Genomic DNA, 14,114 nt, shown 5'->3' with positions numbered 1-14,114 from the left:
GTTTGTCTTCATTAAAATGATAAAATAAATGTTTTTTCTTTGTGTAAAAAGCAGATTTTCACTTTTGGCATCAATGTGTTTTTTTTCTATTTTATTTACAGGAACCGTCGGCTCAAGAGCTGAAACGTTGGGCCAACCTGGTCCAATCGGAGCCAGCGCTGATCCAAAGACTCGTACGACCGCTTTAATATGACATTTAAAAATATGTGTAAATATCCCATTTTACACAAAACTGAGATTTAAGTCACGTTCTAATGCTCAAAAACAGACCTGGAGTCGTGTTTTGTTTCATTCACATGTTTGAGTCACAGTTTATTATTCGTCTGTCACATCTACAAAGATCAAAATGCGACGTTCCACCTTGTGATGTCATCAAGTGGTAGTTTTCATGTTAACTCCTCCTTTTACCTTTAGTTCAGTCGAGATAAGAGACAACTCCAGGACTGAAATGATCCAGATGATTCTAGTGAAGGTGGAGTTTAAAAACACAGTGGAGCACTTCCTGTATCACCACATGATGACATCACAAGGTGGAACAGAGTGTTTTCAGCCTAAATCTGCAGGTTTGTGTTAAACATGTGAGAATGAAACAAAACACAACTCCAGGTCTGTGTGTGACGAGGAAACGACATAGAAAAGACCAGAGAAAAGAGGAATATGGAGCTTTAAACTAAATACATTTATTATCTTGTTTAATTGTGTTTTATGTTTTGTTTTTTTCAGATTATGGGCAATTCCAAAAAGCAGGTGGTGGATAAAAAACAGAGTGAATTCAGTTTAAAGAAAATGATCAAAAGACTCCACATCAAAGAACCAGCAGAATATGTGATGGCCATTTTGGGACGAAAGTAAGAACTTTATAACACGTTTAAAGATGTTTATAACACGTTTAAAGATGTTTATAACACGTTTAAAGATGTTTATAACACGTTTAAAGATGTTTATAACACGTTTAAAGAACTTTATAACACGTTTAAAGATGTTTATAACACGTTTAAAGATGTTTATAACACGTTTAAAGAACTTTATAACACGTTTAAAGATGTTTATAACACGTTTAAAGATGTTTATAACACGTTTAAAGATGTTTATAACACGTTTAAAGAACTTTATAACACGTTTAAAGATGTTTATAACACGTTTAAAGATGTTTAACACGTTTAAAGATGTTTATAACACGTTTAAAGATGTTTATAACACGTTTAAGGATGTTTATAACACGTTTAAGGATGTTTATAACACGTTTAAGGATGTTTATAACACGTTTAAAGATGTTTATAACACGTTTAAAGATGTTTATAACACGTTTAAGGATGTTTATAACACGTTTAAGGATGTTTATAACACGTTTAAAGATGTTTATAACACGTTTAAAGATGTTTATAACACGTCACATTTTAAAGATGTTTATAAATAACAGCTCAGATTTTAAAGATCCTAATATAATAACACAGGTGTGTGTGATTATAGACACACAGGTGTGTGTGTGTGTGTGATTATAGACACACGGGTGTGTGTGTGTGGGGGGGGGGGGGTGTGATTATAGACACACAGGTGTGTGTGTGTGATTATAGACACACAGGTGTGTGTGTGATTATAGACACACGGGTGTGTGTGTGGGGGGTGTGTGTGTGTGATTATAGACACACAGGTGTGTGTGTGTGATTATAGACACACAGGTGTGTGTGTGTGTGTGATTATAGACACACAGGTGTGTGTGTGTGATTATAGACACACAGGTGTGTGTGTGTGATTATACACACACAGGTGTGTGTGTGTGTGTGATTATAGACACACAGGTGTGTAACTGTCAGATACAGGTGTGTTCACCTGGTTTATGGTTAATATCTGTAACTCCTGAGTTTATTCACGTGAAACAGACATTAGTTTAATCCTGGTTTAGACCTGGTTTAGACCTGGTTTAGACCTGGTTTAGACCTGGTTTAGACCTGGTTTAGACCTGGTTTAGTCCTGGTTTAGACCTGGTTTAGTCCTGGTTTAATCCTGGTTTAATCCTGGTTTAGACCTGGTTTAGACCTGGTTTAGACCTGGTTTAGACCTGGTTTAGACCTGGTTTAGACCTGGTTTAGTCCTGGTTTAATCCTGGTTTAGTCCTGGTTTAGACCTGGTTTAGACCTGGTTTAGACCTGGTTTAGACCTGGTTTAATCCTGGTTTAATCCTGGTTTATGGTTTATACTGTGTTTTTGTTTTATGTGGATAAATCCAGTAATTACAAAGTTCAACGTCTCTGAGATGTTTTTTTAGCTTTGTCTGGATTTTGGAATGTTCCACAGTACAACATTAAACGTCTTATCTTGATTTTTTTCAGTTACAGGCGATTGTTTTAAAAACATAAATTCTTACCGATGGCGTCACCTGCTGGTCTGTTTGGAGACAGATACATTTAATGCCAGGCTGTGGAACATTATACAGAAAGCAATAACATCTCCATGGAGAAACACTAACACCAGAAAAGTTACACAGTACTCCTTTAATTTACTACAGCTTTATCACATACAAGTGACCTTTTGACCTCAACACTGTCCTCTGATTGGACCATGTGTCAGAAAACTTTACAAAACACATTTTAGTTTGAGTGTTCAGTTTTGTGTGACTAAACGTCGAGCGTTCTGTCGTCTGTAGATATCCGTCTGATGCGAAGGCGTTCACTCACAGCGGGATTAAAGGGACGTGGGACAGAGAAAGAGCTGGGAAAAGGATGAAACTAAAAGAACCTGAAACATGGGAACACCTGCTGTGTCGAGAGGGGAACAGCGCCACCACATGGGAGAAGCTCATAGGTACAGGCACATGTGGTACTTTATGTTTTACCTGTATAATTTTTAAATACAGGCTCTAAGTACTACCTTCAGTTTAAAGTCTCTCTACCTTCAGTTTAAAGTCTCTCTACCTTCAGTTTAAAGTCTCTCTACCTTCAGTTTAAAGTCTCTCTACCTTCAGTTTAAAGTCTCGCTGTTCTTTCCTACAGACAACAACTCTCTCCCTTTTATGGCGATGTTGAGAAATCTGAGAAACATGATCGTGGCGGGCATCAGCGCGGCGCACCACAAAACCATCCTCTCCAGACTCACCAATAAGGTCAGACGGGACTTCAGTGCCCATGTGGGTAACGACAGTGACACCTGGAGGGGCGTGATTGGGAGGAACGGCCTCCCTGATCTGAACCCGAGCGGTGTTTTGTTATTGGACTTCTGTGCTAGTCACAGTTTGTCCATAACAAACACCATGTTCGAGCACAAGGGTGTCCATCGGTGCACATGGCACCAGGACACTCTAGGTCGGAGGTCGATGATCGACTTTGTTGTCGTGTCATCTGACCTCCGACCGCGACACTCGGGTGAAGAGAGGGGCTGAGCTGTCAACTGATCACCACCTGGTGGTGAGTTGGATCCACTGGCGGAGGAGGAAGCCGGACAGACCTGGCAGGCCCAAGCGCATTGTGAGGGTCTGTTGGGAACGTCTGGCAGAGCCCTCTGTCAGGGGGGTCTTCAACTCCCACCTCCGGGAGAGCTTCTCCCTGATCCCGGGGGAGGTTGGAGACATGGACTCCGAGTGGGCCATGTTCTCCACCTCTATTGTCGATGCGGCTGCTCGTAGCTGTGGTCGTAAGGTCTGTGGTGCTTGTCACGGCGGCAATCCCCGAACCCGGTGGTGGACACCGGAAGTAAGGGATGCCGTCAAGCTGAAGAAGGAGTCCTATCGAGCCTTGTTGGCTCGTGGGACTCCTGAGGCAGCTGATGAGTACCGGCGGGCCAAACGTGCCGTGGCTCGGGCAGTCACAGAGGCAAAAACTCGGGGTTGGGAGGAGTTCGGGGAGGCCATGGAGGAGGACTATCGGACGGCCTCAAAGAGATTCTGGCAAACCGTCCGACGCCTCAGGAGGGGAAAGCAGTGCTTCACCAACACTGTTTACAGTGCGGGTGGAGAGCTGCTGACCTCGACTGGGGATGTTGTCGGGCGGTGGAAGGAATACTTTGAGGATCTCCTCAATCCCACTGTCACGTCTTCCGAGGAGGAAGCAGAAACTGGGGACCCAGAGGCGGACTCGTCCATCACCCTGGCTGAAGTCACTGAGGTGGTTGGCAAGCTCCTCGGTGGCTCCGGGGGTGGACGAGATCCGTCCTGAGTACCTCAAGTCTCTGGATGTTGTGGGGCTGTCTTGGCTGACACGTCTCTGCAACATCGCGTGGCAGTCGGGGACAGTACCTGTGGAATGGCAGACCGGGGTGGTGGTCCCTCTGTATAAGAAGGGGGACCGGAGGGTGTGTTCCAATTACAGGGGAATCACACTCCTCAGCCTTCCCGGTAAGGTCTATTCCAGGGACTGGAGAGGAGAATCCGACCGATAGTCGAACCTCGGATTCAGGAGGAGCAGTGTGGTTTTCGTCCTGGTCGTGGAACACTGGACCAGCTCTGTACTCTCGATCGGGTCCTCGAGGGCTCATGGGAGTTTGCCCAACCAGTCCACATGTGTTTTGTGGATCTGGAGAAGGCATTCGACCGTGTCCCTCGTGGTGTCCTTTGGGGGGTGCTCTGGGAGTATGGGGTCCGGGGCCCTTTGCTAAGGGCTGTCCGGTCCCTGTATGACCGGAGCAGGAGCTGTGTCTCTGCAGTAAGTCAGACCTGTTCCCGGTGCATGTTGGACTCCGCCAGGGCTGCTCTTTGTCACCGGTTCTGTTCATTATATTTATGGACAGAATTTCTAGGCACAGCCAGGGGCCGGAGGGGGTCTGGTTCAGGGGCCGGAGGGGGTCTGGTTCAGGGGCCGGAGGGGGTCTGGTTCAGGGGCCGGAGGGGGTCTGGTTTGGGAAACACAGGATTTCATCTCTGCTGTTTGCAGATGATGTTGTCCTGATGCTTCTTCGAGCCAGGACCTGCAGCACTGGGGCGGTTTGAGCCGAGTGTGAAGTGTCTGGGATCAGAATCAGCTCCTCCAAATCCGAGGCCATGGTTCTCCACCGGAAAAAGGTGGTTTGCTCTCTCCGGGTGGAAAGTCTCTGCCCCAAGTGGAGGAGTTCAAGTATCTCGGGGTCTTGTTCACGAGTGAGGGAAGGATGGAGCGTGAGATTGACAGGCGGATCACCTTGGGGTCCCACCGGAGGAGCTGGAGGACGTGTCCGGGGTGAGGGAAGTCTGGGAGTCCCTGCTTAGACTGCTGCCCCCGCGACCCGGCCCCGGATAAGTGGAAGAAAATGGATGGATGGATGGAAAAGTACAGATACCAGAACAAAACATACTCAAGTAAAAGTATCATATGAAAAAATCGACTTAACTTAAAATATTACCGCGTTAGTGTTAAGTGAAGGTAGTTAACATACAGTGTGTTTACATTTGTGTATCGCATAAATAAAAACAGTTCCTTCTTGTTTTCACAGAAAGCTGTGATTCAGAGCCGTCAGTTCCCGATCCGGTTCCTTGCAGCTTATAAAGTCATCATGGAGCTGCAGACTTTAGGTGAGAGGAAATAAAATGAAACGGCTGATGAACACAAACATAACATGATTTTCTGACTCAAAAGTCTCACAGAAATATTGTCGACTGGTAAGAGCTTTTTCGTTTAGTTTTTTCTTAGTTTAGTTAGTTTTAATTAGGTTAAGGAATAGACTGGATACTCAATACTGACAACTGATAATAAAAACACTCTTTATTTACACAATGTGCTGTTTCACATTAAATGTTGTACTTTGTGTTCTGTAATAATAATAATAATACATTTTATTTATATAGCACTTTTCAGGACACTCAAAGTCACTTCACAGTGGATACAATAATAAAATATCACAAAATTTACAACATAAAATCGAACATTAAAAGCGATTTTGAACAGGTGAGCTTTGAGTTCTTTCTTGAAGGTGGGGAGGTCAGAGGTCACGGAGGGGTTTAGGTAGTGAGTTCCAGAGGGTGGGGGCAGCGATGGAGACGGCTCTGTCCCCCCAGGTTCGGAGCTTGGTCCTACAGGGCAGGGACAGGAGGTTGGAGCTGGAGGAGCGGAGGGATCGAGATGGAGTGTGGAGGTGGAGCAGGTCTGTGAGGAGGGGCCAGGTTGTGGAGAGATTTGAATGTGATAAGAAGGATTTTGAAGTGGATGCGCTGAGGGACGGGGAGCCAGTGGAGCTTGTGGAGGACAGGAGTGATGTGTTCACGTGAGCGGGTGTGGGTGAGGAGCCGGGCAGCGGAGTTCTGAATGTACTGTAGTCTGTTGAGGGTTTTGGATGGTGGACCGTAGAGGATGCTATTGCAGTAGTCGATTCTGGATGTGATGAATGCGTGGATGAGAGTTTCAGCGGCAGAGATGGTGAGTGATGGGCGGAGACGGGCTATGTTTTTGAGGTGAAAGAATGCAGTCCGGGTTATGTGCTTGACGTGGAGTTCAAATGAAAGAGTGGGGTCGAGGAGCACACCGAGGTTACGGATGAGTGAGGATGGAGAGAGTGTGGTGTTGTCAAAGTGGAGGGTGAAGTGTTGTGAGGATTTGGAGATGTTGTGTGGACCGATGATGATGAAGTCTGTTTTGTCACTGTTAAGTTTGAGGAAGTTGTGATTCATCCAGTTTTTGATGTCTGTTAGGCAGTGGGTGAGAGTGGAGTGGATTGTGGGGTTGATGGATGTTGTGGAGATGTAAAGTTGGATGTCAGCGTAGCAGTGAAAACGGAGACCGTGACGACGAATGATGTTGCCGAGGGGGAGGATGTAGAGAATGAAGAGGAGAGGACCAAGCACCGAACCTTGGGGGACTCCCTGCTGCAGGGGGGATATGGAGGAGGAGCAATGGTTGAAGTGGAAGAACTGTTGCCGGTTTGTGAGGTAGGACTGGAGCCAGAGGAGAGCAGAGCCGGTGATGCTGAGTGAGTTTTTGAGTCGGGACAGGAGGATGGAGTGGCTGATTGTGTCGAAGGCTGGAGAGAGGTCCAAGAGGATGAGGATGGAGAGGTGGCCAGAGTCGGAGGAGAGGAGGAGGTCATTTGTGACTTTGAGCAGAGCTGTTTCGGTGCTGTGTTTGGGTGACGCTAATGCTAACGCTAATGTAACACATTTATATTTATTCAGCTCCATGAAGCACAGACAGAACTGAACACGTGTCTGGTTTGTTAACGTAAGATATTAACAGTTAATCAGATAAATAAAGCAGAAAAAACAACAAGTTTACTCTGGATTTACTCAGACTCAGCAGACTAACATTTTCTTTTAGGGACGTTTTTGTTCAGTGCTTCTCAGACGTCTTTTAAATTACTGTAATGTTGATATTTTAAATAATTTCACATATAAGTCTCATCTGAGTATAAGTCGCACCCCTGGACAAACTATAAAAAATGTGCTTTTCAGAGTACTGCATTTTCTGGACTATAAGTGTCACTTTTTTTTTATAAAGTTACTCAAATAAACGTCCCTGAGTAAACGTCCCCGAGTAAATGTCCCTCAGTACTACTCTGGTTCTGTCTTTGCTTGTTTAGCCACAGCTGCAGCGGAGGCCGTCCCATCGAAACAAAACATCTTGAAGGAAATCCTGCAGAAGATTCCTAAAAGTCCAAGATTCAAGAGCCAGAGCTGGGATCAGAGCCCAAAGAGCCGGATCCGCTGCGTCCTGTCTGTGCCGTTCGTCTACAGATTCTACAAGGCCAAGAGGGCACAGCTGAAGTCTGCGGCGGGGTACGAGCGTGAAAACTCCTCCTGCAGAGTCCACTGTGCCTCTGCAGGACTCGGGTTTATAACAGACACATTCATTTTGTATCGATCTGTCACCATCTTATCGATTTATTTATTTTTTTTGTGGCTTTTTAAAACGATTCAAATGTGTCAGTATTAAAGCCGATTGTGCTGCTCCAGGACAGATGTGTCGTATAAGCAGCTCGTCAGGTCAAACTAACTCTGCTGTGAACTGCATTTTACAGTCCAATAATCAGGAAGTGCACGTTAGCATGTTGGTTGTTGTGAAGTGGAGCTCAGGACCTGGAGCTGGTCCCACTCTGTCAGGTTTGACCTGTCGCACTGAAGGACGGGTCAAATGCAGGAGATGAATTTCCCTGACGCGGATTTTGAAAGTTTAACTGAACCTTTTTCCAAACACATCTGTGATAAATGAAGTGATTTTTATGTCCCTGAGGTGTGTGGACCATAACGTCTCACTGTTTAATGAAGGAAGTTCAAACACAACTGAACCTGGGCCTGGGCTTTAATCTACAGAGCCCTGGGCACAGAGAGGGCACAGAGAGAGGGCACAGAGAGAGGGCACAGAGAGGGCACAGAGAGGGGGCACAGAGAGAGGGCACAGAGAGAGGGCACAGAGAGGGGGCACAGAGAGAGGGCACAGAGAGAGGGCACAGAGAGGGGGCACAGAGAGAGGGCACAGAGAGAGGGCACAGAGAGAGGGCACACAGAGAGGGCACAGAGAGAGGGCACACAGAGAGGGCACAGAGAGAGGGCACACAGAGAGGGCACACAGAGAGGGCACACAGAGAGAGAGGATACACAGAGAGGGCACAGAGAGAGGGCACACAGAGAGGGGGCACAGAGAGAGGACACAGAGGACGCACACAGAGAGAGCACACAGAGAGAGAGGATACACAGAGAGGGGGCACAGAGAGAGAGGACACACAGAGGGACACACAGAGAGGGCACACACGGAGGGCACACAGAGAGAGGACACAGAGAGAGGGCACACGGAGAGGGGCACACAGAGAGGGCACACTGAGAGAGAGGATACACAGAGAGGGGGCACAGAGAGAGAGGACACACAGAGGGACACACAGAGAGGGCACACACGGAGGGCACACAGAGAGAGGACACAGAGAGAGGACACAGAGAGAGGACACAGAGAGAGAGGACACACAGAGGGACACACAGAGAGGGCACACACGGAGGGCACACAGAGAGAGGACACAGAGAGAGGACACAGAGAGAGGACACAGAGAGAGGGCACAGAGAGAGGGCACAGAGAGAGGGCACACAGAGGACGCACACAGAGAGGGGGCACAGAGAGAGGGGGCACACAGAGAGAGTACACAGAGGACACACACAGAGAGAGCACGCACACAGAGAGAGCACACAGAGGACGCACACAGAGAGAGCACGCACACAGAGAGGGCACACAGAGAGAGAGGATACACAGAGAGGGGGCACAGAGAGAGAGGACACAGAGGACACACACAGAGAGAGCACGCACACAGAGAGAGCACACAGAGGACGCACACAGAGAGAGCACGCACACAGAGAGGGCACACAGAGAGAGAGGATACACACAGAGGGACACACAGAGAGAGGACACAGAGAGAGGACACAGAGAGAGGGCACACAGAGAGAGAGGATACACACAGAGGGACACACAGAGAGAGGACACAGAGAGAGGACACAGAGAGAGGGCACACAGAGAGGGACACACAGAGGGCACACACAGAGGGCACACACAGGGCACACACAGGGCACACACAGAGGGCACACACAGAGAGGGCACACACAGGGCACACAGAGGTTTTTTATTGTCAGTTTGAGATTGAGACAATACCATATTAAGTTAACATCTGTTTTTAAACGTCTCTGTGTTCTGTCCTCAGTCAAAAGTCGTACTCTGTGGAGTTACTGCAGCGTTATCGTGACGCTCTGGAGAAGGCCGTTCAGATCTCCTCTCGTTACAACATCCCTCCTCTGCCCGGAAAAACTGTGATCCTCCTCAACGCAGACATGCAGAAAATCTGCTTCTCCCAAGACTTCTGCCTCCCCCCTGACCCCACCCCCCCGGGGGAGGTGGAGGAGGAGGAGGAGAAGAGGGAGAGCAGACGGAGACGGAGGAGGAGGGACGAGACACCAGAGGATCCACTCTCTCCCACTGTGAGTTTGTATATGTGTGTATATACATACTGTCATAGTTCTACCTGTTTGCATGTTTTTTCCTCAGTCCGGCTCCGTTTTTCAGCCTGATCCGGCCCTTCTTTTGTTACCTCCCTGTTTTCCCTCTCGTTTTGTTAATCAGCCCAGGGTAGATTATATTTTCTGCTTCTGTTCAGTTAGTTCTTGCTCGATTGTTGAACAGTCAAGAGCAACATTCAAGCTCCTCTGAAATACTCTGTTTGCATTTCTGTGTTTATATCTTTTTGAGTTACCTGTTCCTGAGTTTATTTGTCCAGCCTGTTTCCCTTATTGAATCCCCAGTGTGGAAGAGATTTTCGTTGATGTTAAATGAGACATTATTCCTCAGTTGTTTAGTTCCTGATTTACCATATTCCAAATGACCTGCTTAAAGGACACACTCTGTTGTAGTTTGAGACCTTTGACTGTTCTTTGTGTTGCGTTTGAGTCCAGTTTTCCTGATACATGTTTTCCAGACTGGTTTCAGACATGTCCTCTGTCCTGCAGCTCGTGGAGTTGGGCGTGTTACTGTCTCTGATGATCGGCTCCAGAGCAGAGGACGTCAGTCTGGTCCTCACCACCTACGACCAGTGGACGCAAATCAAACTAGAGTCAGACAATCTGCTCAAGAACGTCCGGACAGTCGCCAAGAGGATCAGGGTGTGTACGTGTGTGTACGTGTGTGTACGTGTGTGTACGTGTGTGTGTACGTGTGTGTACGTGTGTGTACATGTGTGTGTGTGTGTTACGTGTGTGTAGGTGTGAGTAGGGGTGTGTGTTATGTGTGTGTACATGTGTGTTACGTGTGTACGTGTGTGTGTGTTACGTGTGTGTACATGTGTGTGTGTGTGTTATGTGTGTACATGTGTGTTACGTGTGTACGTGTGTGTTACATGTGTGTTACATGTGTGTGTTTAAATCAGTTCAGGACCAGAGCAGGACCGAACTATGTCAGGAAGACGTCACTGATGAACGTCTTATCCTTCACTTTATGAAGTTCCTCAGATAATTTTGTGAAATCCTTTTTCAACATTTCATTCTGTTCTGGCGTCGACTGCTCCACCTGCACAATCAGCTGTTTAACTCCTCCATGTGTCGACTGAACCTTTGGCAGGAGTTTTGTGATCTCAGAAACATCGTGTGAAACTGATAAACTGGTCACTGCTCACAGCGTCAGAGGACGGGATTTAGAGTATTTATCATCTTAAACTCTCCAGTGGTTTATTAGACTGAAGTACAGGACAGTCTCGTGTCGTCTCGTGTCGTCTCGTGCCGTCTCGTGTCGTGTCGTCTCATCTCGTGTCGTCTCGTGTCGTGTCGTGTCGTCTCATCTCGTGTCGTCTCGTGTCGTCTCGTGTCGTCTCGTGTCGTCTCGTGTCGTCTCGTGTCGTCTCGTGCCGTCTCGTGTCGTGCCGTCTCGTGTCGTCTCATCTCGTGTCGTCTCGTGCCGTCTCGTGTCGTGTCGTCTCATCTCGTGTCGTCTCGTGTCGTGTCGTGTCGTCTCATCTCGTGTCGTCTCGTGTCGTCTCGTGTCGTCTCGTGCCGTCTCGTGTCGTCTCGTGTCGTCTCATCTCGTGTCGTCTCGTGTCGTGTCGTGTCGTCTCATCTCGTGTCGTGTCGTCTCATCTCGTGTCGTGTCGTGTCGTCTCATCTCGTGTCGTCTCGTGTCGTGTCGTGCCGTCTCGTGTCGTGTCGTCTCATCTCGTGTCGTCTCGTGTCGTCTCGTGTCGTCTCGTCTCGTGTCGTCTCGTGTCGTCTCATCTCGTGTCGTCTCGTGTCGTCTCGTGTCGTCTCGTGTCATCTCGTGTCGTCTCGTGTCGTCTCGTGCCGTCTCGTGTCGTGCCGTCTCGTGTCGTGTCGTGTCGTCTCATCTCGTGTCGTCTCGTGTCGTCTCGTGTCGTCTCGTGTCGTCTCGTGTCGTCTCGTCTCGTGTCGTGTCGTCTCGTCTCGTGTCGTCTCGTGTCGTCTCGTGTCGTCTCGTGCCGTCTCGTGCCGTCTCGTGCCGTCTCGTGTCGTCTCGTGTCGTCTCGTGTCGTCTCGTCTCGTGTCGTCTCGTCTCGTGTCGTCTCGCGTCGTCTCGCGTCGTCTCGTCTCGTCTCGTGTCGTCTCGTGTCGTGTCGTCTCGTCTCGCGTCGTCTCGCGTCGTCTCGTGTCGTCTCGTGTCGTCTCGTGTCGTCTCGTCTCGTGTCGTCTCGTGTCGTCTCGTCTCGTGTCGTCTCGCGTCGTCTCGCGTCGTGTCGTGTCGTCTCATGTCGTCTCGTGTCGTCTCGTGCCGTCTCGTGCCGTCTCGTGTCGTCTCGTGTCGTCTCGTGTCGTCTCGTGTCGTCTCGTCTCGTGTCGTCTCGTCTCGTGTCGTCTCGTGTCGTCTCGTGTCGTCTCGTCTCGTGTCGTCTCGTGTCGTGTCGTCTCGTCGTCTCGTGTCGTCTCGTGTCGTCTCGTGTCGTCTCGTGTCGTCTCGTGTCGTCTCGTCTCGTGTCGTCTCGTGTCGTCTCGTCTCTTGTGTCGTCTCGTCTCGTGTCGTCTCGTGTCGTCTCGTCTCGTGTCGTCTCGTGTCGTGTCGTGTCGTCTCGTCTTGTCTCGCGTCGTCTCGCGTCGTCTCGTGTCGTCTCGTGTCGTCTCGTGTCGTCTCGTGTCGTCTCGTGTCGTCTCGTCTCGTGTCGTCTCGTCTCTTGTGTCGTCTCGTGTCGTGTCGTCTCGTGTCGTCTCGTGTCGTCTCGTGTCGTCTCGTGTCGTCTCGTCTCGTGTCGTCTCGTGTCGTCTCGTCTCTTGTGTCGTCTCGTGTCGTCTCGTCTCGTGTCGTCTCGTGTCGTCTCGTCTCGTGTCGTCTCGTCTCGTCTCGTGTCGTCTCGTCTCTTGTGTCGTCTCGTCTCGTGTCGTCTCGTGTCGTCTCGTGTCGTGTCGTCTCGTGTCGTGTCGTGTCGTCTCGTCTCGTCTCGCGTCGTCTCGCGTCGTCTCGTGTCGTCTCGTGTCGTCTCGTGTCGTCTCGTGTCGTCTCGTGTCGTCTCGTGTCGTCTCGTCTCGTGTCGTCTCGTGTCGTCTCGTCTCTTGTGTCGTCTCGTCTCGTGTCGTCTCGTGTCGTCCCGTGTCGTCTCGTCTCGTCTCGTGTCGTGTCGTGTCGTCTCGTCTCGTCTCGCGTCGTCTCGCGTCGTCTCGTGTCGTCTCGTGTCGTCTCGTGTCGTCTCGTGTCGTCTCGTGTCGTCTCGTGTCGTCTCGTGTCGTCTCGTGTCGTCTCGTCTCTTGTGTCGTCTCGTGTCGTGTCGTCTCGTGTCGTCTCGTGTCGTCTCGTGTCGTCTCGTGTCGTCTCGTGTCGTCTCGTCTCGTGTCGTCTCGTGTCGTCTCGTCTCTTGTGTCGTCTCGTGTCGTCTCGTCTCGTGTCGTGTCGTCTCGTCTCGTCTCGTGTCGTCTCGTCTCGTGTCGTCTCGTGTCGTCTCGTCTCTTGTGTCGTGTCGTCTCGTGTCGTGTCGTCTCGTGTCGTGTCGTCTCGTGTCGTGTCGTCTCGTCTCGTCTCGCGTCGTCTCGCGTCGTCTCGTGTCGTCTCGTGTCGTCTCGTGTCGTCTCGTGTCGTCTCGTGTCGTCTCGTGTCGTCTCGTCTCTTGTGTCGTCTCGTGTCGTGTCGTCTCGTGTCGTCTCGTGTCGTCTCGTCTCCTGTCGTCTCGTCTCGTGTCGTCTCGTCTCGTCTCGTCTCGTGTCGTCTCGTCTCGTGTCGTCTCGTGTCGTGTCGTCTCGTGTCGTGTCCTTGGGGGACGTCCCCGTCCTGTGTGTGACTGAGCTCTGTGAATGGTTTTAATGTTTTATAAGGATTTTCTTCATGTAACATTTGTTGGCCTCTTGTTGTAGAATCTGGAAGAAATGTCGCATGAGGAAAGAGAAGAAGAAAAGAAGAAGTCGGACTCCTTCAGTTTCTCAGAGCAAAACAAGGTACATCTGTCACCTTCAGTATATTTGTTTATATTATGTTTATATGTTTATGTTTGTTTATATTATGTTTATATGTTTATATTTGTTTATATTATGTTTATATGTTTATATTTGTTTACATTATGTTTATATTTGTTTACATTTTTATTTGTTTATATTATGTTTATATCTCGTACTTTTGACGTGATGCAAATGTTTCCCAAACTTAAAGAGGGGGTATTATTTATTTATTTATTTATTTTTAGCTTTCTACCCACATTCTAACATTTTTCCTTAATCAGAAACATGCCTGAAGAGGATTTAACGCTCTGAAGGGACAGTGACTTAGCATAGA

At 48.8% G+C, this 14,114-nt stretch overlaps 1 protein-coding gene across 1 annotated transcript in view; it reads left to right on the top strand.

Annotated features, from left to right (window-relative positions):
• tep1 (telomerase-associated protein 1) overlaps positions 1–14,114 on the top strand; it is a 56,068-nt gene that overhangs the window by 6,565 nt on the left and 35,389 nt on the right. Inside the window, exons 7-15 of the mRNA XM_055228801.1 lie at positions 102–173; positions 724–848; positions 2,645–2,802; positions 2,991–3,100; positions 5,398–5,476; positions 7,474–7,669; positions 9,571–9,844; positions 10,370–10,522; positions 13,700–13,780. Of these exons, the coding sequence (XP_055084776.1) occupies positions 102–173; positions 724–848; positions 2,645–2,802; positions 2,991–3,100; positions 5,398–5,476; positions 7,474–7,669; positions 9,571–9,844; positions 10,370–10,522; positions 13,700–13,780 (1,248 nt within the window). The remainder of the gene's footprint in view (positions 1–101; positions 174–723; positions 849–2,644; positions 2,803–2,990; positions 3,101–5,397; positions 5,477–7,473; positions 7,670–9,570; positions 9,845–10,369; positions 10,523–13,699; positions 13,781–14,114) is intronic.

This window comes from Periophthalmus magnuspinnatus, chromosome 17 (assembly GCF_009829125.3).
Source record: "Periophthalmus magnuspinnatus isolate fPerMag1 chromosome 17, fPerMag1.2.pri, whole genome shotgun sequence".
Lineage (NCBI taxonomy): Eukaryota > Metazoa > Chordata > Actinopteri > Gobiiformes > Gobiidae > Periophthalmus > Periophthalmus magnuspinnatus.
The sequence above is the reverse complement of the archived record's forward strand: the minus strand, read 5'-3'. Positions and strand labels throughout refer to the sequence as shown.